Source organism: Manis pentadactyla, chromosome 2 (assembly GCF_030020395.1).
Source record: "Manis pentadactyla isolate mManPen7 chromosome 2, mManPen7.hap1, whole genome shotgun sequence".
Taxonomy (NCBI): Eukaryota; Metazoa; Chordata; class Mammalia; order Pholidota; family Manidae; genus Manis; species Manis pentadactyla.
The window spans coordinates 130,948,610-130,976,475 of record NC_080020.1 but is presented as its reverse complement, the minus strand read 5'-3'; the positions used below and the strand labels follow the sequence as shown (position 1 = coordinate 130,976,475).

General features: G+C 40.1%; 1 protein-coding gene across 3 annotated transcripts in view; it reads right to left on the bottom strand.

Moving 5' to 3' along the window:
* Window positions 1-23,086: 23,086 nt before the first annotated feature.
* The window catches only part of DNAH5 (dynein axonemal heavy chain 5), a 257,848-nt gene continuing 253,068 nt past the window's right edge, over window positions 23,087-27,866 (bottom strand). For all 3 annotated transcript variants that reach the window (XM_057496308.1, XM_036896717.2, XM_057496315.1), the window contains exon 79: window positions 23,087-24,908. In XM_057496308.1, the coding sequence (XP_057352291.1) occupies window positions 24,757-24,908 (152 nt within the window). In that variant the 3' untranslated portion in view covers window positions 23,087-24,756. The remainder of the gene's footprint in view (window positions 24,909-27,866) is intronic.

Below are 27,866 nucleotides of genomic sequence, written 5' to 3'. Positions count from 1 at the left end.
GAATGTGCTGAGCTCCTGAGTGTCAGGGAATGGCTTTATTTTATACCAACCAACCACTTCTTCCAACATGTTCTGTCTATAGTCTTGTCCAGCCTTTTGCCGATATTCGTGGAAGATTCCATCATCTTCTGGTCATTTTCCGTTTTAACAACTTCATTCAGGCAACTACTGAGGGAGCTAGTTCGCCATTCCTGAGCTGCCCAAGCAGAAGGACATCCATCGGCTCTTCTGCCTCCCTCACTACCTCCTGGACAGCAGCTGTACAGGACTGGTTGCAATGAACTCAAGTTCATCGTGGTGTGAGATTTTAGCAAAGCTATATGGGGCACAACAGCATCCTCATTCTCCAACCAGCTCTACCTATAAATTACTGACACGAGGCTGGATTTTAAATTTTCCTCGGTCCATCTTCTGAATCAATCAGTTGGTTCAGACAGAAATCAGAGAATGAAGAGGGCTGTTGAATGATGGCTTCTTGAATCCCAGTGAAGACTGGAATGCACTTGCAGTCCTTAGAGTTATGGTCTGATACTATATTTAATTCAAAACTCTTGCTTCATGCAGGCTGACCCACTGCCCACACACCTCTAGTGGGGAGAAGAGTGTGGCCCATTCTTCCACTCCTTCTCTCCCATATTCACTAGGCAATGCCCTCTCCTACTGACCTCTGTGATGGCCCTACTCAGACCGCTCCCCCCGCCGAGCCTGGAGTCCCCTGGCCCCAGCAAGCTGCTGCCTTGAATGGGTTCTTTCAAGACTGCTTGAGCCCAGTCACCCACCATGAGAGGTGGTATGGCAGCTAAACTTGCAGTTTTGATATGTTAGTTTTTCACTTACCATCCACATGACCTTGAGCAAGTCTCAGTGTCCCACACATAAAACAGAAAAGCTAAAATACCAATGTTTATACGGGTGCAGTTAAGGTGTTACTATACATACAAAGTGCTGACCACAGTGCCTCGCATTTAGTAAGGATTATGTAAGTGCCATCTGAGGATGAAGAGGTCAGGGCTGCTTTCCTGGAGGTACTCCCAATCTTTCCAATCAGTTCTCTTGGTCCTCTTCCCTTGCCTAGGATCAGAAGCAGATCCTCACCATTATATCTAGGCCAACAGCCCCCTTCTCTCAGGGATTCCTCCCATGAACTCCCCTTAAGGGTCATCTTCTACTTATTTAGGCTGGATGGAGAGTAGGATGACTGACAAACGACTAGCTTAACCACCTGTTAGCAAGTCCTGGGATGGTGGTGTCTGCTACTGTCTTTCTGATGTGAAATGCTAATTGCTGGCTTAGGAACATAGCCAACATTGCAGATAACAGTTAGGCAATTCTTTATGGAAAGTCTTCACTATTCCAGCAGAATCTATAACAGTGGCTGGATAACAGGAAGCTTCAACAAATTTGAGTCATCCCTGGTTAAACCACACCTGATTAGGGAAGTAGACTTGGAAACACCTAGTTAACAGGTAGCAGGTCTCTGTCTAGTCACTCATCTCAGCATCCCTAGACTCATTCCCTCTGTTCTCACTGAACTATTTGTACTCGCTTGAACCTCACTTTTCACACCTCTCTCTCTGCCTCCCTGTAGTCCCTCTGCATGGAATGCCCTTGACTCTCTCTCTGAAACTTTATGTTGCCTTCTGGAGAGCAAGAGAGCCCCACATCCCCTGCATAAACCCCATTTTTGCCCTTCACACACAGTTGCCATGGATTATTCCCACATCTGCCTTCTCTAAAGATGGAGAGCTGCTTGGGTACAGGGACCTTCTTCCTCTTCCTAGCTTGGCCCCAGCACAGTGCCTGGCTCTTTACAGTCATCTAGGGTTTGAGTAGGTAAGCAATATATCATGATAACATGATATATCATGGGATAACATTTTGTTAGTTTGAGACCTGGGTTGCAGAATTCATCCTGGGAGAAAGAAACTAACTTTGTTAAGTAAATACCTTAATGTGTCATTTTTTTGCTCTGCACTCAAAAAGCACAAGTTGTTTGTGATAAAAAGCAATAATGGAGAAGTGGAGAGGCCAGGCAACACAGAGGATGGCCAGCTGCATGATAGGAAGCTGCAGACTGGCTAAAAGAGACAAACACTAAAAATTCATGGGCAGGCAGGACTTCTGGAATGCCCGTATGATTGGCTTGGTGTGCCCTCAGCACAACAATTGTTTAACTAATGAAATTATTAATTTTTTAGAGAACTTGTAAAGTCTCTGGAAATTGTCCTGAGGACATACACCAACGGGAGAAACATGTACTCAAGAAAATTTACTAAATCTCAGTAAGAATACTGAGAGTCCGTGGTATTTGAAATGTGACCCCCTCCTACCCAACCTCCAGCTCTGTGTCACTGGATTTTACACCAGGGAAGTCCCTTCATGAAGATGGGGTCTTCTCTCTGCTCCCACAACAATTCTGAGTCTAAGTCTAAGGTTTCACCTCAAAAGGTTTAGACTTCTGGTGTCTCTCAACATCCCTGTGTTACAGAGACTCTATTCCCAGTGGGCATGGCAGAGGGACTAAGGCTTTCTTCCCAAACCCTGCTGCCACTTTTGCACAGAAGCTGTATCCCAGGAATGGCAGAGCAAAAACACCAGGACCCCATCACCCCCACCCTTCTCCTGCAGCAGAGCTTCTGGGCTTGGAGAGGCAACACTTGAAGACCAGGGTATCAAAACCTACCTAGCACGACCTCATCTGAACATAATTAATTACATCTGCAAAAACCCTATTTCCAAACAAAGTTACATACCATAGCTCTGGAGGTTTAGGACTTTACACTATTAATCCCATAACAGAGTGCAAAAGATTTTTTTTGACAGAAGTTTCTGCACACTTGAAAACAGATCAATAGAGATTGTGAAATCTGAAAAACAGAGAGAGAGAAAATTTAGGAGAAGTGATCAGACCCTCAGAGAAATGTGGGCATCATTAAACACACCGACATACATGTAACTGGAGTACCAGAAGAAGAGGGGGAAATACATTCCAAGAAATAATGCCTGAAACTGATTGGAATTAGAGGATTGGGAGTGGGGAGCAAGAAAACAGGTGTGAGGCAGAAAAGTATGTGGGGTAGAAAAGTGGCTAAAGTATGTTTTAGAGCAACAATCTCTCTTCCACTTGAATTTCTATTATATGTTGTGCTTTGTTACACTACCACCATATAACCTAACTCATCAGCAAAAATCTACTCTACACAACAGCCATATGTGATTAGTATTGTGAAAGTTAAGGAAAAGAACCAGTGAGATGGAGAATAAATCTCTGGGCACAAGTAGGAAAATGGAAGAAAGACTGAGAAATCAAAGCCACAGTTGACTGAGCCAGGAGCAGCCAGAATCATCTGATAAACCGCAAGAAGTGCTGGGCTTCCCACTGCACTTAGGATGGGCTTTGAACGAGTTTCAGTGGAATCTTCAGGGACCAGGAGAAACCAGCCAGCTTGCAATTTTTATTGTAAGTTCAAAAATGACTAATACAATTATTGTCCAAATGGTACTAAAAGCTTCATGGAAAAAGCAGTTAGTTGCTTGTTCTTAACTTGCCACGTGGCTTCAAAATATGTCTAAATAATGAGTTGCAGGGCACATGGATTCATATCGCCCTTTCTTGCCTCAGATAAATGTTTTTCCTTTAAGGGTGATTTAATTCACATCACAGTTTTGCACACCTAGGAGAATAGGAGCAAGCCGAACTTAAAACCATGATTTCTGCAGTAAGATCATTTCCCCATCTTTCAGTGTGAATCTTTTCACCAGTGGGAAAGGATTCCAAACTGCTTGGCTGCAGGCTCACTTCATAATACATCAAAAACTCAGATACAACCCAGCAGTGAGCCATTCCAGAAGGGACCTGCCATTCTCATCATTTCCATCTCTTCAAAAATTGTGTATTCATTTTGCTCAAGGTAAACCCTTTTGCATAAAAGATAAACAGTCTTTAATAAAGATTCTGTAAGTCTTAGACCTGACACATCTGTGAACAGTAAACAAATATATGTGAAAGAAGAGAAGAAGGAGGTGAACTAGCAGGAAATTCTTTCTGACTGAAGAGAATTTCATCATCAGGGTTTTGATATTTTTAATGACACGTACCATTGCAGCTGGCCTCTTTCCCTCTATACCGTGGTAAGACCTGCCATTTTCTTAAATGAGAAATATGAACTATATCATCCTTTCCTTGGAACAGAATATTATTTTTCCTAGAGTTAACAAGCAATCTGTGGCTGAGATAGAAAAACAAAAACCCTGCTGGGCAGTCTAAACTGCTGAGAAATGAGCAGTGTAGACTCCCTGACCCTGAGACAACCTGAGGTCAAGGAGTAACTGATAGAGAAAGGGTTTGTCTCCAAGCTGAATTTCAGGGTGAGCTGATAAAGACTAGTTAAGATTATTGTGGGGGATACTGAATTCTGAGCACCTAGAGGAATGAACTACATTCATTCACTCAGCCAGGAACACCATCCCATTTACTGGCTGTGAACAGTGACCCCTGGCCAAGTTAACTTTTGTGCGTCTCCATTTTCTCATGTGTAAAAGATAATACTTTGTACCTCCCAAGATGGTACCGGGACATAACAGACACTGAGGGTAAATCACCTCTATGTAATTTGGTGAATATAATTATTTTTCCTACTATCATCCCCAACTTATAAAATAGGTCTAAAATAAAATCTTTGCAAGTAAGGACTGATGATACTTTATGAATATTTCTTTTAAGAAGAGTAATTTGTTGAATAAACATGATGTGGAGAATTCATGACCATAATTTAGGATGGAAGGAGGTTGTCCTTCCATTGTCAAAAAAAACAATTTTTGATGCTCATATAAAGGAGAGTGGAGGGAACGCTGTGTCACCTAGAAACATCATACCTAACAGCACTTCCTGGGAAATTAATTTAAGTCAGTCAACATGAAGTCAGTACGGGCCAGAAAATGCCACAGAGCCCTGGCAACTGTGTTCCTAGACCACACACAGGTCTCCACCCTCTTGAGATGCAGCATCTGCTTGTCAGTTTTTTCATCTATGCAAATGAACGGGAGGCAGATGGCAGGAGTTACACTTCTGTTCTGGTTCTAATTGGCACTTTTATTTTCTGCAAAATGAAAGTCATTTCATTAACCAACACTCAAGCAATGGACTAACTGATCCTTTCAGCAAGTCTACAGAATGTATTCAAGAAGATATTATATTGAAATGCTGTTTTTAGGAAGCCCCATGGGGCTGATCCTGAGTAACTGACTAGCTTGGAGAAACTTAGAGTATGCTAGAAATGCTTGGGTCTCACAAGGGCTGCTGCAAAGCAGGTTTCCCTGTGTTTCTGATGAGTCGACATCCACTGTTTGCTATATGAAGAGACAGGGCCTCATAGATGGTTCGAGGTGCCATCTGGGAAAAGGCAGTTCTAGACTGGATTATAGACAGGATCCACCCCCTGCTAATTGAGTGGCTTTCAGCAAGTTACCCAAACTCTCTAAGCTTTGTGTTCTTTATCTGTAAAACAGGTGCTGACAATAATGTCTACATTACAGAACAGTTATGCAGGTCAAATAAAGTCATAATGGAAAGAACTCTATCAATCCTTAACGTTCAGGCAGATCAGTAGGGATTCTGGTAAAATGCAGGTTCTGAGTGAGTACATGTGATGTGAGACCAAGATTAGGCATTTCTAACAGGCTCCCAGGTACTTCAGTACTGCTGGTCCTTAGACCAAGGCTATAAAGAAGTTGCCTCAGGCCTGGCACAATGCAAATATTTACTAAATTTTTTTATTTTTATTTTTATGATTATTACTAATTAAGAGCCCAAAATCAAAGGACTCTGCATGCAGACCTTCCTTTCATCTAAGAAATGCCTTTATAACTCTCTACTAACCCACACGAACAGTGTTTCTCAATAAAAGTTTGCATATACTGAAATTAAAATAACACTGCATTGAAAAATGGCCACCCAAATACATCAGGTCCTAATACCTGGAACCTGTATAGATGTTACTTTATAAGGAAAAAGGGTCTCTGCAGATGTGATTAAGTTTAGAACACTGAGGAGAAGTGATTTTCTAGGAGGTCCCTAAATGCCACTACAATTGTATGACAGAGACCTGACAGAGGGAGATGAGACCCACAAATAGAGGAGAAGGCGATGTGAAGAAAGAGACGGAGGTTGGAGTTAGGTGACCAGAAGCCAAGGAGAGCTGGTGGCCACCGGAAGCTGGACAAGGAGCCTCCCTTGGAATTCCCAGAGGGAGCATAGCTCTGCTGGCACTTGGTTTTGGACTGGCCTCCAGGGCTGTGAGGGGATATGTTTCTACCATTTCAAGCCATCAAGTTTGTGATAATTTGATGTCACAGCACTCATAGGAAATGAATACAAATGGCTTAAGTAAAATATTTATGTGTAAAAGTAAGTTGCTAGTATCTCAAAAGCTAAGCATGTTATAGAGTAAATTGGTTTCTCTTTGCTTAAATAAAGGTTCTGACCTTCATGAGGAACATAAAGAGACATATTAGTGGCATGATGGCATATTAGTGAAATTTCATTTTAGGAAATTAGAAAAACCCTATTTTCTGCTTCCTCATAAAGTATAAGCAGTTTCAAAGCAAGTTATCCCTATTCTAACAGTGAGAAAAAGCCATATAGACTCCAAACCTAAAACTTCCATTAGGCAGAGACCTGGAATAGAGGAGACCTCCATTTCTAATACCTCACTGACCTAGACTATTCCTTCATCTTTCAGGAGACACTCCCAGAATTCTCACCGAAGCATCTGTATCATGCAGGAGGTGGTTGACCCAGAAGCTGTCTGATACCCTCCAAGTCCTCCAGGCCCTAGAAGAGGCCAGCGCTAGGCTGTGTTCAGTTTTTCATACCTGAGGACACCAGGTTTTATCAGAAAGGACCCTGCCTTCTGTCCCTGAAAAAACTAGAAAAAACAAATAGGTTATTTTGTTTTCAAAGTTTGCTTTTCAAATTTAACCATGCATTAAAAAGAGTTTTAAAGAAAAACTGGACAACCCAGAATTCTATACACACAAAAAAAAACTTAGGTGAAATAAAGACTGTTCTGGACAACAAAAGCTGAAAAAGGCCGCAGAAAAGGTCTTCAAGAAATGCTCAAAGCTCATCAAGCAAAAGCAGTATGATAGCAGATACAGACTTAGATCTACACAAAGAAAGGAAGAGTGAAGAAAATGGAAAAACTAAGGTAAATATGAGAGACATTTCTCTTATCTTAATCACTCTAAAAGATAATTGACAGAGATAGTTAAAATATATTATGGGACTTAAAACACATGGAAAAGCAAAATGTGTATCAATAATAGCAGAAAGGATGAGAGGAAGGGATCGTAAGTTTCTTGTATGTTATGTGATATAATTTGAAAGTAGATGGTGATAAGCAAACGTATATATTGTAAACTCTTTAAAAAGAAAAATTGCACCAGACCCTTGCTAAAAACGGCAAGGAACACTGTTCAACAGGAGAAAGAGCTTGAATCCAAATCCATTGAAACAAAACGCAGGAGGTTTTAAACGCTGGGCTGAGCTAATGGGAAAAGCCTGGGGGCCCCCAGGGAGGGCTCCCCACTGGGACAGAGTCAGCCATGTGTGCTGACTGCTGCTCACTGCAGTTGGGCTCCCACCCGCCCTCAGAGCCTGGGCACAGGAGCCCTATCTGCCTTGATATACATTTCAAAAGGATGGCTTCCAGGTCCTTGTTATCTCAAAGGGGCAGAGAAAGAATTTACAATGACAAGTTTTCTAAAGTACATGTTCTAAGAAAAAGGAAGTCAGTGGCCTAGAAGAAGGAAGAAGACTGTATAAATTTCAGTCAAGCCAAGGGGAACAGTGAGGCCATTTCACTAGGAATCCATCAAAAGAAGAGGAAATGAATGAGTTGTAACCAATAAGCCAATATAGGAGATAAAATGGGATATAATAATCCTTAAGCACACAGAAAAAGAGAAAAGAACAAAAAAAGAGATGGAACAAACAGAAAACAAGAGTAAGATTGTAGAAACCATATCAATAATCACATGAAATATAAATGGTTAACACACGCTTACTAAAAGACAGAAGTTATGGGATTATATTAAAAAGAAAGACTGAACTATATAAGAAACCCACTTTAAATAAAGGCATAGATGAGTTAGAAAGTAGAAAAATAGATAAAAACAAAATGGAAGGATGGAAAAGTATAACTGAAAGAAATTGGGAGTGGCTATATTAATATCAAACAAGGAGACATCAGATGGAGTATTACCAAGGAAAAAGAGAAATATGACATACTAATAAAGGAGTCAATTCACCATGCAGATACAGGGATCCTAAATGTGCATGAATCTAAAAGCAGAGCTTCAAAATCCAGAGAAAGATAATAAACATTGTCTTGTCAGCAGCATAAGTACCATCTAGGAGCTTGCTAGAAAAACAATGCCCCACCACTGCCCTACTGTATATAATCCACTTTTATAGCAAGATCCCCAAGTGACTCACCTAAGAACACCAATGTAGTGCATTGAACCACATTTCTAACAAAGAACAAGAACCTCGGGGGTTATGTTTTCACAGCAGTTCTCACTACACACACAAAAAGAGAGGGTAATTATGTGAGGTGATGGATATATTAACTACATTCTGGTGATTATATCAGATGTATACATTGTAGAGAAAATGAAAGTTCCTATGACCAGGATCCTCACCTGACCCTTGTCTGCTTGCCCACTGTGCACGTGTAATGCTCAGAGGGTTGGGCTTGCACACGTGTGAGCAGTAAGTTAGTATTGACCCTATATAAAGCGTTCTGTGCAATACGCTGGGGCTGCACAGCTGCAGGAGAGCAGAGGTTGGAGTGGTGGCAGCACCAAGGACAGAGACTGAGACGGAGGGCCCAGAGGCAGAGACAGAGATGGATTATAGACCTGCAGACTGCTGAATGCAGACCTGATTCTAATGCTCGACCTATCACTGTGAGAATAAAGCCAGTTATAAACCCTCTTGCCCCAAGAACATTCTGTTGTCATTTCATGGTCTCAGCAAATCGGTAGTGAACTTGCCCAGGGCTGAAACCCTCAGGCAAGACAACATATACCAAATCATCAAGTTTTATACCTTAAATACATGCATTATTAATTGTCAATTATACCTCAGCAAACCTGGGTAAAAAGTCAATTAAAATACATATTCACCACGAACTCTCCAAAGTAAATTTAAGTAAGATAAAATGATTCAGTAAACCTATAAACAACTCAGTCCAATACCTGAAATTATTTTAGTTTTAAAAAAAAGAATTATTTAGCTTCATGAGTTGAGGACTACAGAATTCAGCAGTAGTATTTTATAATAAAGATTTCCAAATTGGAGGTGAATATGAAAAACACTCTAATGTCACTTTTTATAAAGTACTTTTTACCATCTCAACTGGTTAGTTATAGAGTTGCTCTAAGTTGTTTGAACCCCTCATGTATGTTTCCCAATTATTTTACTGTTTCTAATCATCCACACTTGTTTATACATTGAACTTAGTGGTTCTGTACTCTACCTGCTGTAACAGGAGGTCTTGGACCCTCCCCCAGATATTTTGATTGCAAATCCTTAATGTCAGTATTTTTTAAAAGCTCCCCAGATGATCTAATGTACAGCCAGGTTAAGAACCATTCTTTTAACAAGATCTTTTTTAAAATAAAAAAAAGTAGTAACTTTGATGCCAACCCAATATCGTTGTTTATTTTACATCTCCCCTTGTCATCTCACCTAGGTTTGTGAATCATTCACTCTTTTGTGAATGAAGCAAATAACCTGTCTCGCTAGTCCAAACTAGCAGAAGGGAAGAATATTTGACAACTTACAGTGTGAATGTCAGCATCAGACATCAGGACTCAATGGCATGTGAGAATACACAGTTAGTTTTCATTCAGGAAAGGTGTGTCTGGGTAGCCAACTGAGGATAAGTTCTCAGAGAGGAGGGACGTATGCAGGCAACATCTTCGGAGCCCAGAGTGATTCCTACTCCTACGCCTGTGATGCCCAGATGTCAACAGCCACCAGAAGATGACTTGAGCTGGGCAAGTAGATGCTAAATTCAGGGAAACTAGGACCTTCCCCAGAGCAGGGCAGGAGGGAAGGTTTTGAGATGAGGGTGTGGGTGGATGGGTATTAGCATCCTCACTTAGAACTCTGACTTTTTCCTCTAGACATTTTGCTAGAGTAGGCTCTGAGCCCATGAGTAGGGACATGATCATGTACAAAGTGCTCATGGTTAACAGAGCCTTAAGTGATATGGTGGGAGCTGAAATAATGTGGTAAAGTGGAGTATCTGATCAGGCCAGGAGAGTCCAGGTTTACAGCTATTATCCTGGAGTGCCATTTGGCTTTGACATTCCCAAACTTCTCATCTTAGAACAAAATAGTAGTAATAATCCTACTGAAATAGGCCAGATCAGTCTGAACCTCCAATATCTGTCCTTGTCTCCTGTATGAGATGCAGAGCTTTCCTTTTAACATGGAGTTCAATTTGAAAGACAACCTGTGACATCCATGGGTAATCCATGCCCCACATTGTAAAGATGCTTCTGTGAAAATCCTGGCTGTTTCCTGAAGGGCAAAAGATGAGGCCAGTGAACAGCAAGCAAGGGTCTCTTTAAGTCTAGGTCTGTACCTAACTTCAAATAATCCTCCAAGGGCATCTCATCTTAAGGCATCAGCAGTCAAACTGCTGGGAGCCACAGATACAACTAAAGGTGGCACTGAGGTAGAGGAAGGTCTTTGTGCAAAGACACAATCAAAGGGTTTCACAACCTGACAATGGTTTGCCCCAGTGCCTATAATACTGTAAATCATCTGGGGATTTATGATAGAAGCTGCAGATCCTGTAATATCAAGACTCACCAGAAGTCTGTCCTTTGTGAAGTAGACTGTCCCAGTAGAACGATAAGGATATCATTGCAGCAAGATAGAGACCCACACCATAGGCACCAGAACAACACGGCTGTGTCTGCTGTCATTTTTCTTCTAAAAATTCATTGTTAGAGGCGGAGCCAAGATGGCCACATGAGTAGAGCAGCGGAAATCTCCTCCCAAAACCACATATATCTATGAAAATATAACAAACACAACTCTCCCTAGAATAAAGACCAGAGGACACAGGACAACATCCAGACCACATCCACACCTGCAAGAACCCAGCGCCTCGCGAAGGGGGTAAGATACAAGCCCCGGCCCGGTGGGACCCGAGCGCCCCTCCCCCCAGCTCTTGGCGAGAGGAGAGGAGTCGGAGAGGGAGGGAGAGGGAGCCCAGGACTGCTGCACCCAGCCCCAGCCATCTGGACCAGAGCGCAGACACAGTGCATGCATGGGGCCCTGGATACTAGGGAAACAGGCCAGCAAGACCAGTGAGAGGGTGCCTGAGGCTGACACCGGAGAACAAAGAAATGGGAGCGGCCATTTTTTTTTCTTTTTTTTTTCTCTTTTTTTTTGGCGAGTACTTTTTGGAAGTCTTAAAGGGGCAGGACGGGACACTTAGTCCAGAGGCAGGGAATCTGGGGATCTCTGGGCACTCTAACCCCCTGGGAAGCAGGGAGCACGGAGGCCCCTTACGGATATAAATAGCCTCCCAGCCGCTACGCCCACAGCAACAGCGGAGATAAACTCCATAGCAGCCGGGCACGAAGCAGAAGCCCTGTCTGCACACAGCTGCCCAGCACAAGCCACTAGAGGTCGCTGTTCTCCCAGGAGAGGAAGGCCACAAACCAACAAGAAAGGAAGTCCTTCCAGCCGTCACTCGTCCCAGCTCTGCAGACTATTCCTATCACCATGAAAAGGCAAAGCTACAGGCAGACAAAGATCACAGAGTCAACTCCTGAGAAGGACACAGACCTAACCAGTCTTCCTGACAAAGAATTCAAAATAAAAATCATGAACATGCTGACGGAGATGCGGAGAAAAATGCAAGAGCAATGGGATGAAGTCCAGAGGGAGATCACACATGCCAGGAAAGAGATTACAGAAGTGAAACAAACCCTGGAAGGATTTATAAGCAGAATGGATAGGATGCAAGAGGCCATTGAAGGAACAGAAACCAGAGAACAGGAACACATAGAAGCTGACATAGAGAGAGATAAAAGGATTTCCAGGAACGAAACAATACTAAGAGAACTGTGTGACCAATCCAAAAGGAACAATTCCGTATTATAGGGGTACCAGAAGAAGAAGAGAGAGGAAAAGGGCTGGAAAGTATCTTGGAAGAAATAATTGCTGAAAACTTCCCCAAACTGGGGGAGGAAATAATCGAACAGACCACGGAAATACACAGAACCCCCAACAGAAAAGACCCAAGGAGGACAACACCAAGGCACATAATTATTAAAATGGCAAGGATCAAGGACAAGGAAAGAGTTTTAAAGGCAGCTAGAGAGAAAAAGGTCACCTATAAAGGAAAACCCATCAGACTATCATCAGACTTCTTGACAGAAACCTTGCAGGCCAGAAGAGAATGGCATGATATATTTAATACAATGAAACAGAAGGGCCTTGAACCAAGGATAATGTATCCAGCACGACTATCACTTAAATATGATGGCGGGATTAAACAATTCCCAGACAAGCAAAAGCTGAGGGAATTTGCTTCCCACAAACCACTTCTACAGGGCATCTTACAGGGACTGCTCTAGATGGGAACACTCCTAAAAAGAGCACAGCACAAAACACCCAACATATGAAGAATTGAGGAGGAGGAACAAGAAGGGAGAGAAGAAAAGAATCTCCAGACAGTGTATATAACAGCTCAATAAACGAGCTAAGTTAGGCAGTAAGATACTAAAGAGGCTAACCTTGAACCTTTGGTAACCAAGAATTTAAAGCCTGCAATGGCAATAAGTACATATCTCTCAATAGTCACCCTAAATGTAAATGGACTGAATGCACCAATCAAAAGACACAGAGTAATAGAATGGATAAAAAAGCAAGACCCATCTATATGTTGCTTACAAGAAACTCACCTCAAACCCAAAGACATGCACAGACTAAAAGTCAAGGGATTTCAGGCAAACAACAGTGAGAAGAAAGCAGGGGTTGCAGTACTAATATCAGACAAAATAGACTTCAAAACAAAGAAATTAACAAGAAATAAAGAAGGACACTACATAATGATAAAGGGCTCAGTCTAACAAGAGGATATAACCATTCTAAATATATATGCACCCAACACAGGAGCACCAGCATATGTGAAACAAATACTAACAGAACTAAAGGGGGAAACAGACTGCAATGCATTCATTTTAAGAGACTTCAACACGCCACTCACCCCAAAGGATAGATCCACCGGGCAGAAAATAAGTAAGGACACAGAGGCACTGAACAACATAGTAGAACAGATGGACCTAATAGACATCTACAGAACTCTACATCCAAAAGCAACAGGATATACATTCTTCTCAAGTGCACATGGAACATTCTCCAGAATAGACAACATACTAGCCCACAAAAAGAGCCTCAGTAAACTCCAAAATATTGAAATTCTACTAACCAATTTTTCAGACCACAAAGGTATAAAACTAGAAATAAATTCCACAAAGAAAACAAAAAGGCTCACAAACACATGGAGGCTTAACAACATGCTTCTAAATAATCAATGGATCAACAAACAAATTAAAATGGAGATCCAGCACTATATAGAAACAAATGACAACAACAACACAAAGCCCCAACTTCTGTGGGACGCAGTGAAAGCAGTCTTAAGAGGAAAGTATATAGCGATCCAGGCACACTTGAAGAAAGAAGAACAATCCCAAATGAATAGTCTAACACCATAATTATCGAAACTGGAAAAAGAAGAACAAAATGAAGCCTAAAGTCAGCAGAAGGAGGGACATAATAAAGATTAGAGAAGAAATAAACAAAATTGAGAAGAATAAAACAATAGAAAAATCAACAAAACCAAGAGCTGGTTCTTTGAGAAAATAAACAAAATAGATAAGCCTCTAGACAAACTTATTAAGAGAAAAAGAGAATCAACACAAATCAACAGAATCAGAAATGAGAACGGAAAAATGATGACAGACTCCACAGAAATACAAAGAATTATTAAAGACTACTATGAAAACCTATATGCCAACAAGCTGGAAAACCTAGAAGAAATTGACAACTTCCTAAAAAATACAACCTTCCAAGACTGACAATGGAAGAAACACAAAAGTTAAACAAACCAATTACGAGCAAAGAAATTGAAACAGTAATCAAAAAACTACCCAAGAACAAAACCCCCAGGCCGGACGGATTTACCTCGGAATTTAACAGACACACAGAGAAGATATAATACCCATTCTCCTTAAATTTTTCCAAAAAATAGAAGAGGAGGGAATACTCCCAAACTCATTCTAAGAAGCCAACATCACCCTAATACCAAAACCAGGCAAAGACCCCACCAAAAAAGAAAATTAGAGACCAATATCCCTGATGAATGTAGATGCAAAAATACTCAATAAAATATTAGCAAACCGAATTCAATAGTATATCAAAAGGATCATACACCATGACGAAGTGGGATTCATCCCAGGGATGCAAGGATGGTACAACATTCAAAAATCCACCAACATCATCCACCACATCAACAAAAAGAAAGACAAAAACCACATGATCATCTCCATAGATGCTGAAAAAGCATTTGACAAAATTCAACAACCATTCATGATAAAAACTCTCAGCAAAATGGGAATAGAGGGCAAGTACCTCAACATAATAAAGGCCATATATCATAAACCCACAGCCAACATTATACTGAACAGCGAGAAGCTGAAAGCTTTTCCTCTGAGATCGGGAACTAGACAGGGATGCCCACTCTCCCCACTGTTATTTAACGAAGTACTGGAGGTCCTAGCCGTGGCAATCAGACAAAACAAATAAATACAAGGAATCCAGATTGGTAAAGAAGAAGTTAAACTGTCACTATTTGCAGATGATATGATATTGTACATAAAAAACCCTAAAAACTCCACTCCAAAACTACTAGAACTGATATCAGAATACAGCAAAGTTGCAGGATACAAAATTAACACACAGAAATCTGTAGCTTTCCTATACACTAACAATGAACCAATAGAAAGAGAAATCAGGAAAACAGTTCCATTCACAATTGCATCAAAAAGAATAAAAAACCTAGAAATAAACCTAAAGAAAGAAGTGAAAGACCTATACCCTGAAAACTACAAGTCACTCTTAAGAGAAATTAAAGGGGACACTAACAGATGGAAACTCATCCCATGCTCGTGGCTAGGAAGAATTAATATCGTCAAAATGGCCATCCTGCCCAAAGCATTATACAGATTTGATGCAATCCCTATCAAATTACCAGCAACATTCTTCAATGAACAGGAACAAATAATTCAAAAATTCATATGGAATCACCAAAGACCCCAAATAGTCAAAGCAATCCTGAGAAAGAAGAATAAAGTAGGGGGGATCTCACTCCCCAACTTCAAGCTCTACTGCAAAGCCATAGTAATCAAGACAATTTGGTACTGGCACAAGAACAGAGCCACAGAGCAGTGGAACAGATTAGAGACTCCAGACATTAACCCAAACATATATGGTCAATTAATATTTGATAAAGGAGCCATGGACATACAATGGCGAAATGACAGTCTCTTCAACAGATGGTGCTGGCAAAACTGGACAGCTACATGTAGGAGAATGAAACTGGACCATTGTCTAACCCCATATACAAAAGTAAACTCAAAATGGATCAAAGACCTGAATGTAAGTCATGAAACCATTAAAGTCTTGGAAGAAAACATAGGCAAAAACCTCTTAGACATAAACATGAGTGACCTCTTCTTGAACATATCTCCACGGGCAAGGAAAACAACAGCAAAAATGAGTAAGTGGGACTATATTAAGCTGAAAAGCTTCTGTACAGCAAAAGACACCATCAATAGAACAAAAAGGATCCCTACAGTATGGGAGAATATATTTGAAAATGACACATCCGATAAAGGCTTGACGTCCAAAATATATAAAGAGCTCACCCACCTCAACAAGCAAAAAACAAACAATCCACTTAAAAAATGGGTAGAGGAACTGAACAGACAGTTCTCCAAAAAAGAAATACAGATGGCCAACAGACACATGAAAAGATGTTCCACATCGCTAATTATCAGAGAAATGCGAATAAAAACTACAATGAGATATCACCTCACACCAGTAAGGATGGCTACCATCCAAAAGACAAACAACAACAAATGTTGGTGAGGCTGTGGAGAAAGGGGAACCCTCCTACACTGCTGGTGGGAATGTAAGTTAGTTCAACCATTGTGGAAAGCAGTATGGAGGTTACTCAAAATGCTCAAAATAAACTTACCATTTGACCCAGGAATTCCACTCCTAGGAATTTACCCTAAGAACGCAGCACTCAAGTTCGAAAAAGACAGATGCACCCCTATGTTTATCTCAGCACTATTTATAATAGTCAAGAATTGCAACAACCTAAGTGTCCATCAGTAGAAGATTGAATAAAGAAAATGTGGTACATATACACAATGGAATATTACTCAGCCATAAGAAGAAAACAAATCCTACCATTTGCAGCAACATGGATGGAGCTAGAGGGTATTATGCTCAGTGAAATAAGCCAAGCGGAGAAAGAGAAATACCAAATGATTTCACTCAACTGTGGAGTATAAGAACAAAGGAAAAACTGAAAGAAGAAAACAGCAGCAGAATCACAGAACCCAAGGATGGACTAAAAGGTACCAAAGGGAAAGGGACTGGGGAGGATTGGTGAGTAGGGAGGGATAAGGGGGGGGTAAGACAAAGGGGGATATTAAGATTAGCGTGCATAATGGGGGGGTGGGAGAAAGGGGAGGGCTGTACAGCACAGAGAAGACAAGTAGTGATTCTACAGCATTTTGCTATGCTGATGGACAGTGACTGTAAAGGGGCTTATAGGGGGGACCTGGTATAGGGGAGAGCCTAGTAAACATAATATTCTTCATGTAATTGTAGATTAATGATAACAAAAAAAAAAAAAAAAAAAAGTGGGATTACTCCCTGATAGGATAAAACTAACTGTAAATCAACGATTAATGCATGCTTTAAATATCCTTAATTTTGATCATTTAAAGGGTGTCAGATGATCAGCTATGGAAGTACATTTTTCTGATAATATTCCTTTCTCTTAAAAAAAAAAAAAAGCAGTTCCTGTGTGGTGACCTCCAATAAGTTCTTCACAATGGTATAAAGGGCATATCAAAGTGTGGGCAAAGGGTCTGTTTGTGTTTATACAGAGGATCAAAGCCCAATTTGGCTACCCAGAAAATGAAATAAGATACGATATGAAGAAGAAGTTTCAACATCAACATACTCTGGAAGTGTCATTCCAGAAGATGATCATCAAAAAATGTCAACAAAGTTCCTGGCGCTGTTGCAGTTGTAGTTGCATTCACCCCACTGGTTCCTGGAATTGCCATTGGAATGAAGGGAGAGATATCTAAGCTGGCCTGGGCATACAGTAAAACAACAAATTTGACTGGATCTATACTGTTGTAACTCAACCAAGAATTAGGAGAAGTGCAAGTTGCAGTGCTCCAAAATCGTGCCACTATAGACTATCTACTGTTAAAAGAACATATGGGATATGAAAAGTTCCCAGGAATGTGTTGTTTTAAATTGTCTGATTTTTCTCAAACTATTCAAATTCAGTTAGACAATATCCATCATATCATAGATAAGTTTTCACAAATGCTTAGGGTGCCTAACTGGTTTTCTTGGTTTCACTGGAGATGGCTTGTATTGTAGGTCTGCTTTGGTTATGTAACTGTATTCCTATTATGTTAATGTGTGTGCACAATTTAATTAGTAGTTTAAAACCTATACATGCTTAAGTTACTCTACAAGAAGATATGTCAAAGAAATAACCAATCTTCCCATGTTTTCTTCCATCTGCTACTTCTATAGCTTTTCTTCTTCCTTCCTAATTACAACCCTTAAATAGAATTCGTGCCTCATATCGAATTTACCGAGTATCATAATTCTTCCAAGTGGTAAAGATACCTCAAGACAAATGCTGGGCATAAAAGCCACAGGGCATAAATCTGCAAAGAAGTAAAAAGCTAACCTTTTCAAACAATATGGCTTCTCTCTCACTTACCAACTTTACATTTCCCTGTATGGCCCCGGAAGATGACTGGTTAGCCAGAGACGGGTAAGATTCCTCAAGGGAGGAACAACCTAAGACAGGCACAGTTGCAGGGGGTCATCAGGTGAGAAATTAGGGATCAACAGAGGTGAGGCTTAGAACCTCACCCCCCCCTGTTTTGAGAGAAATCTTCTGCATCCGTGGATGTTTTGTTGCCCTTGTCTAGCTTGGATTAATACTTAGCCTATAGGCACACACCTGATCATCTACATTTGCTCTCTTACAGCACCAAACTATGTTTTCTACCTTTATCTTGCATCTACCTACCACTTCAGCATTTTATTTAAAATAGTAATAATAGTAAGGGAGAAATGTGGGATTCACATATAAATCAAGTATAAAAATCAAACGAATATTCATATCTGACCTGATTGTTTTCTAGTTCATAATGTATGATCAAAACTGAAAGTTTCTGTGATGACTGCCCTTGTACTGTTCACCATGTAAGAACTTATTTATTATGTAAGAATTTGTTCACCATGTAAGAACTTGTTCGTTGTGCTTCAGAAGATCGGAGACTGATGAGAATTAGGCTTGGGGTGGATTAATGATTGTGCATTGAGTCCCCTGTACAAAATTTTATTGTTGTTAACTGTTAACAACCACTTGATCAATAAATATGAGAGATGCCCTCTCAAAAAAAAAATTATTTTCTCCTGAAAGCTCAAATTTTATCATTGGCAATAAATCCTGCCAGTCGTTTTTCTTAAATAAAAAAAAAATTCATTCTTATAAATCACCAAGAGGCTGGCACAAAATTATATTGCTGAGGTCTATTTAAGAGATGATTCCTCGTTCTTATACGGTTTACCTGAAGACCCACCATATAACATAAAAGAGGGTTTAAATGTTCTGGAAATAATCCAGTTGATTTTTATTCATATACAAGACATAGATTTTAGAACATTATGTATTTGTTCTACATACTATATGTAAAACATACTTGTATTAGTGGTAGTACACTTACATCTAAACGCAAACATATTAGTATTAGCAGGGATAAAAATAATTAAATGGGCAATAATTTCACACTTCTAACATCAACTCAGGAAAGCTGTCTCACTAGGACGATTAGCAGACTTTCAGCACGGGGAAAACAGATGAGGAAAACAAACAACAAACAAATAAAAATAAGCCAAAGTAGGCTAAGGCAAGCCAGACATGCTCATTAGTATATGGACATATGCTATATTCTCCAATTCATGCACACTTCACTGATTTTTAATGCAATCAAAATATCTGGAAAAGGATTTTTGTTTCCCAAGAACATGATTCAGCCTTCCAGCCATCATCGTTAATAAGGACCCTCATTTGTACCACTAATAAATCTTTGAGATCAGTGGCATAATGTATGTGGGGATATAAGATGGTGAACAGCTGCCATTATTACAGTCCAGAGACACTACAAATATTTTCACTCTTTCCCAGAGTAGCATGAAGTTTCACTGAGTGTAAATTATCCCTTTTCAAATGGTAAAATAAGGAAATGTTTTATAAGCTCTTTTTCTACTGGTCTCCTGAGATTTGCTTTAAGTATCTGCACAGATAAATTATAAAGGGACACATCACTGTGGCCTGAACGGGGCAAGGTAACGCTCCAGAGTGAATGTTAAACTGCACCCAGTAGGAGGAATGTTCGGTATCAGCTAGAGCACAGGGTTTGCTTCCTAATCCTACACAATCTCCCCATTCTATGACTTTCCAGGCAGTCTCTTTGGCATGCCTCATCACATTAAATCTTCCTTCCTTCTCAAGCACTCATGAACACTCTAGGTGGCCTTATGAAAATCGACTCCTACACAAAGCATTGGGGAAATCTTAATTGGCTTTCCAGGCAAGTCTGTTTGTGATGACATTTGATATGAATACTATGCCTGTTAGCCTGAGCGAAGAATTACATGAAGAAAGGTATTAACAGTAATCATACAACACTGGAGCAGGGCCAACGCATCATGCTGCACAGCGTGTTGTGGCTCTGCCGCCATGACACCCAGTAAGAGCCATAACCTATAGCCCAGGGAGAAATGGCAGCTGGTGTACAGATTAAAGGAAGGCATGGCTCCCAATCTTGGCTCTGCATCCCCCCAACATCAAACTTGGAAACAATCAAGCTGGCCTATAGATCCAGGTCCTTGGGAAACTAAATGGAGCCCTAAATCAGAGAAGGCACAAAGAAGGCTGCTCATTAGTTAAATCCACGTGGTGGTTTATGGGTGTGCCTAAGAGGGACAAGCTGATAGGAGTTTTATAAAACATCAGATGAAATCCATCAAGGCATCAAAATTATTATATTAGATTATAATACTGTTGATATTTTGGAAAGAAATTTTTGAAATCCAGGGGATAAAGAAGCTATTTTTGAAAGGCTCATCTGAGGAGTTTTGAGGAGATTATTCATTCGTTGTCTTGATCTGTCAGTTACTGTCTATAATCAAATTCTAACTGTGTAGAAAACCCTGGCTCTCCTTCTTATCCACCATCCTGCCCCACTCACAATACCTTCTTTCCACCCTTCAAACTCCTTTCTTCCCACCTAGCCTCTATATTTTCATTTTTTCTCATTCAGATGAAGGGAGAGAGTAGGATTCAAGCTATAATCACTGCCTATGTGACTGCTCAGCATTCTGGTTTTCATGCTCAAGAACAGACCTGAAAAACCCCTCAGGGTGCAGACTAGACACCCCACACATCCTGCTCTCACACTGATGAGGCTATTTATACTTAAAATGCAACCCAGAATAACACTCACCATTTAAGATAGGTAAGAACCTATTTGTGGATTCAGTGTCTCAGCCAAATCTCATATCTGATTCTAAAGCTGACCCTGAATTCTCTCCTAAGTTTCATTGGAGGTATTTGTGGACACCTACTATGCAACATGTTGAATATAGCAGGTGTCAGTCAATTGCATAAACTTTGAAAATTACTAGCACTAAACACTAGAGAACTTACAAGTCCAAAGGATGAGACTTCCGCTTGTTTTCATAACCTACAGAAAACTATTTGAAATGCAAAAGCAATTATGTAGCTGGCCAGGGCTTGACATAGGAAAAAAAAAATTGTGTTGCAGATTTGGGAGGAGAGAGGAAATTATGTCTTTAAGATAAAATTGCTTAGGTATATATATTTTATTATTTTTATCATTACTAAGGATTTTTGTGTTGCAAAACTTTCATAAATTGCATTACCAGTATGCATTAACATACCTGTTTTTTTCTAATGCTATCCCTTTGAACAAAACTTTATCATGGATGAAGACATTGTTTATGCTGTGTATTCTGTCTACACTGGAGAATCCTGCAAGCTTCTTAACTAGGATAGTTGTGGTTTGTCTTCTCATGCCTTTTAATGTTGAATTCTTTGCAAGATTTTTCCACATCACATAGTGCTTCACACAATGAAGTACTTCTTGCTCCAGTGACTTGAAACAGCCACTAATCTATAGTTGGCATCCGTCACAATGAGGCTTGAAATTTCATTTAGAAAGCAGGCCTCCTCCACCCTCTAGTCTAGGCCAGGTGTCCTGATAATCTTCCTTCGGGCAATGTGCTTACCTCCTCCCGTTAGGGAGCAAGAGGTGAGTCCTGAGTCCTTGCAGACCTGAGCTGTTTTCCCCTTCTCCTTCAGATGGAAATTGAGACATCACCTCTGCATTCCTTATGGCCCAATCAAATTAGGTCTCTGCAGGGAAACAGCATCCATGGTAAAGATGGTGTGGGCCATGGCTCTGCTGTGTCCCCTAACGGGGATGTGGCCTTGCTGTGTGGCTGAGTTGGTGCGATGTTTGTCAACATTCCCTTAAAGAGAAGCTCAGAGAAATGAGTTAGCAGAGGTAAGTTACTGCTGGATGCAGATGTAAGCCCCAAGCATAAAAGGACAGTTCTGTGTGGCGAAATGTTCTGTTTCATCCCAATTCTAGAAGGGCCTTCAGTGCATAGAGGGTCACTTACAGCAGCTGTGCAGTGCACTGGTGGAGCAGAGGACCAGGACAGGACAGGCAAGGATGTGCAGTGGCTGCTTCGGCTCAGGGCAGCTCCCAGCTGCTTTACCTTCTGTGTCCTCTGTTAAAACTAAAAGAGGAGGCCACAGTGTGGCTCCTGCCGCTAATCCAGGACACCTGCCTCCCCTGTTCTCACTCATGGCAGCAGTATTTTTTTCCATTGCTTTCAATCCCCACTCTGTAACTTTTCCTATTTACCTGACACATGTGTCATGTTATACAATTACATGTTTAGTCCATATAAAATTATAGGCCTGAATAATGGCTTATATTCTGTGTCTAGTCCTATGTGAATTCCATACAATCAAAAACTGTGACAATATTTTTCCACCATCATTCCACAAGTGCCTGCACCAGAGTGCCTGACTCACAGGAGGCACAAAATAAATAATTTTTTTAATAAATCAATATTGATGTATGAAAAGGACTGCTCTGTCACTCTCCAGGGGTACCAAGACCCTCCATGCTGTTTTCCTGTATGCAAGGTGGTCAGCAACTCTCCCTATGACCCAGAGGATTCCATCAGTTGGTCCTTCCTTGCCCCCTGGTCCAGTACGGTGCCAAGTGCCCTTGAGTGGGTGGGAGCTGAGGGCTGGGAGGGGGTGGTGAAGCAGAAATGGACCTCATCGGCCCATCGGTGATGAATAGAAATTAAAATAAATGCCGCTGCTTCGGTGGCATTCCTAGTGCATTAGTTCCTAAACATTTCTAGTTGTTTTCATGGTGTCCTTTTCTACTATGGGTCTCCAAGACTTATGAATATATACCAACATGTAACTATATGAATACTACATTTTCAAGTTGTTTGGTAAAAAATCCAGTTTTGAATGCTAATTTCTAGACACTCAATGGCATTTAGCTCTTGCTAATAAACAACAATTAAAATTCAAACTCTCATTAACAACGTTTTATTAATTCACATAATTTTTACATTTTTACTATTTCTTCTCCAAAATAAAATGATTGTCTTATCACAACTCACGCAGATCAACTGATACATATTAATTCAGACCAAAAGAAGCTGCTCGAATGAAAATGGTGTCATACAAGACAGACAGGTGTCACATAAGCCACTCGGGCCTTTCATCATAATTAGCATAAAATGATACTCATCACAGAACAAAGCCTAGTGAGAAGGGTCCAACCTGTCTCCTATAGCCCTTCCTCCCCATAGAACACTTTACCACCAAAAACACAAAATGACGCCAATCTGAAGTTAACCAAAGGTTTGTAAAACACAATTCTAACTTAATATGGACCAAGTTTTCTAGTCAGTAGGTTATAGATGAAGCACTTTACAATTTTTAACCATAACTGAGAATAAAACTATATGCAAAGTTCCTTAGTATTTTCTTAATTGAGAAAAGTCCATGTAAAATCCCCACACACCATCTAAGACTTCTTTCCCTATTTTTTTCTTCCAATCATTACATCTTTTTGAGTCAACTAAAACCTTTACCATGTGATAACATCTGTGTTTAACTGTCCATGTTATCTCCTGCTCTTTGTCCACATGCGAATATATTTTAAAGTTATAATCACCATGTACTCTATATTTTTTTGACTTTATCTTTCACCTGATAGTACATGCTTACCATGTCCATGTTATGAAATCTTCCATATTGTTTTTTGTGGTTGCCTTATATCGCCTAATTTCAGTAAGCACATGTGTATTATTGAACAGTTAGGGCATTTCCAATATTTTTTTACTATCAAACACACTTTTATATATAATTATTTTAGTCTTTTATGTTGCTGGCTCAGTCTATAACCAGGTCTATTTCTGGTATAGGAGAGAAAATAAGGATCAAAGCATGTGAATATTTTTAAGGCTCTTTCTGTGCTTACCTATTTAATTATCTTACAAGAAGGATGGGTTGATTTACATTGCTGTAGGGATCTGTGAGTGTATCACTTTTACAAAGACATCACCACAATTCACTTTTAGCTTTAATTTCTTTTGTAACAGATACCTGTTACTATCTCATTATCAATTATCAATGGGGTTGAACATTCTATGTTTATAGGATTATATGAACTTTCTATTCATATTCTTAACCCATCCATTTCCTTCCATTTTGTATAAGGTCTTTGTAAATGACTGCTTGAGCCATGAAAACACGTCTCATAACCTGGCCTAATGCAAAATGCAATGGAAGCAAAATCAGCAGACTTACTCTATTATCTTAGAGAACTGCTCTGTCACCAGCATCACTTTAACAGGAAAATAATCCCTTTGAGGGAAATAACGTCATTTAACCCAGTCGGTCTATAGAGTTCAGGGAAGAGGAAGACAGCTTCCTGTGGATTTGAGGGCCACACTTCATTAGGAGGCTCCAAATTGTACTCTTAAATCACCAAACAACTTTTCAACAAACACAGTGATTGGTCATTAATGATGACACAGGTTAAATATAATTCAGCACCCAACTAAGGAGTAGGGAAAAACCTGTGCCACTCATTAATGGCATGATCCACCTGATTTACACATTGTCCAACACTCAGAGAAGAAGGTTATGATCACGTGTCTTCTGCGTTTTCCAAAGTGGGTGGGGGAAATGCCCCATGTTACTTGACATCACAAAGAAGGGCAACCCCACGGAGCACCCAGTGTTCAGGGGCTTGGGCCGTCCTGAGGTCCACTGCGGCGATGTAGTTCAAGTCTGTTCGGACTGGCTTCTTATAAATGGGGCAGGAGTAAAATCGAGGATCTCTTAAAGCTATAAAATATATATAAAAAAAAGTTAGTGAATTTCTAATTTAAGCAACCCAGAGTGCAGAGCCAAATTTGAGCATTCTGAAGAGAGAAGAGTTTGGTAGAATGAGGGAAATTCTCCCTGCGGTCAGCCAATCCCTAGATGGGAAGCAGACAGTACTGCAGGTTTCCAGTAAGTATGACAAATCCCCAGACATCCTCAGGTTTACCCCACTTGCCCTTGTCAGTAACCCCTGCCCGCATGATGTGAGCACCGGTCTCCTTGCTTCCTCCCTCCTTCAACACAAGGGAAGTGTTAAATCCACCTGTCAATTCAACATTCCCCCTCCACCCTTTCACCTGTACTTCCCCATCTAATCTTTGCAAACACACTCTTGTTTTCCCTTTACAGCTTGTCTTTGGCACAAGACACCTATCACTTCTAATCAGACATCCAGTACCAGTTCTCACTGTTATTTCACTATTACTATTATCTCAAGATCCTGTCTTCGACCCTCTATGCCAGACCAAACTACATCAGAAATCACAGGACAGAGGATGTTCCCCATCCCTCCCAGGTGTTGAGTTCTCCAGGTACGTAGACAAACAAAAATGGCTGGGAAGCAGAGAGCATGGCACACTTCGGCTCCCAGAGATTCAATCTACCTTTCTGGAATAGATAAATTCATGGAGTTTCCAAATCCACATGTGCAGTGAAGGACATGTACATACGCGCACCCATCTTCCAAGGATCCACTCTAGTGCATAGCGTCCCTAACCAAAGGCTCACTTTCTCTCCAGCTTTGGAAACCTCAAGATCAGGGACAGCTCCAGGTCATGAGTGGGGTCTTACACCTGTATCAGTTTTGGGAGGGGGACTCTTTAAGAAAAAGAGTACAAATTGACAAAATACAAGACTGGGCTTTTGAAGACTGGGCTCTGCATGGAGTTTAAGCTTCAGTAGCTTCTTGCTACATCTGCACTGCCCGTGGGATCTATAAGTGCATCTCATCTCAGAAAGCAGGATGCTATTTCCTCTTCTCTCCTAGATTAGGAATTGTTTCAGGGAAAAGGCGTGTCTGCACCTGTCCTTGTACTCCTTGGCAGGCCAGTATTATAAATGACACCCTGATAACTATTGAGACAAACATCTCTAACTAAGAGGATTACTTTGCTTTGGTTAGAATTAGTGCTACAAACATGTGCACTGAAACGCGGCCAACAGTAACTTTCTAAATGCAATGTATACATAGCAAAGTTTGTGAGTTTGTTTACCAAAACTAAAATTGCTCAATAATTTATCTTTTTCTACCAAACTACAAAAGCAAGGCACTATCAGAAGTTAAAGTCTCATTTTTGTGACCCAGTGAGACCTTCAATTCAACCTGCTGTGCCATGCGTTTTTATACCATCACTTTTAAATAAAAGAATTACTTTTAATGGAAGAGGTTAAACACTTGAATATGCTAATATTATACATAAGCTTCAATATAAAATAAGTATTCTAAAGCAGTGATTCTTAACCAGAGCCAATTCTACTCCCAGGGGACACTCGCCACTATCTGGAGCCACTTTTGGTTGTCACAACTGGGAAGGTGCCACTGGCACCTAGTGGGTAGTGACCAGAGATGCTGCTCACATCCCATAATGCACAGAACAGTCCCCAGAATGAAGAGTTACCTGGACCAATCATACTAAGGTTGAGAAACCCTGTTCTAAAATAGAGTCACCAATATTTTACAGTACTTTAAAACTTTGTGTTCGCTTACTCCCATGGAATTAATCAATAGAAACAACCTAATTTTTAAGTTACCATGAAAATATTGTTAGTAATAACAATTAGGCAAATATAAGAAAAATTATGAATAAGTAAGACAGTAAATTCATGAAGCACAGTTAATACTAACTATAGTAACTGATATATTTAAGCCCTTTAATCCTCAAATCTGTAAACATATAGCCAATATATAACTGACTGTTCTTCTTAATACACATTTGACCAACAATCATTTTAGAAACCTTGAAGTTAGCCATTGGACTCTTACATTTGAATCACATGATAACTACAATAATTACACCTTGGGAAGGATTTGACTACTTGGATTTTAATCCCAAAAGAAAAATAGAATTGGGGAACAAACAGCATTCTTTTCAATAAGCAGGTAAAAAACAATTCTCTGCAATATTTATCTAATTTTATTTGTTTTTAATTGCTTCCAAACTGAAGGTGCCCAAGCCATCACAGCATGCAGTAAACTTCTGCAGCAGGCTTAGAAACCACTGAAAATATAATTTCATAGGCAAAGTGCTGACAGATGCTAAACAACCACATAAACAGATGACTTGAAACCATTACCCCTGGTTAGACAAATAATTTTGAAAACAAAAATAGACATGCTAGGTAGGTAGGACAAATCAGCTAAATACACTTAAAGCCCCAGGGCTCCAGAAGGAGGAGCAGAGGGAAAAGGTTACCTAAATTGGTGAGCTATGTCCTTTAGGGTCCTAAAGGTTTTAACAGGACACCTTGAGGGAATTTCATTTTCTAACCTTGTCACCTTCCTCTCTAGCCTACATTTGTCATCCAAATGTTAGTATATCATTACATCTTCTTTTCCTTCCAAAATTCAAAATAACCAAGCTATCTAGAGATTTCCCATATAAACTTTAAATCATTCCTATAGCCTCTTTTTTTGCAGATAATATTTAGGTTCCTAAATAGTGCTATCTCATATATAATATTTCTTTTAATCCTTTGGCAAGCCTGTGAGTTAACATATTAGTAATAGTAATAGTATTAAAATAATTTACTGTATGCTAAGTATATGCTGGATATTGCCAGTATAATGTTCTCAATAATCCTTTATTAAAAGCACCATTATTAAATCCATTTTGCAGATAAGAAAACTGAAACATAAGAAGGTGAGTTGTTCGTCCAAGGTCATGAAGCTGTAGATGATCAGAACCAAGCCTGGCCTGAATG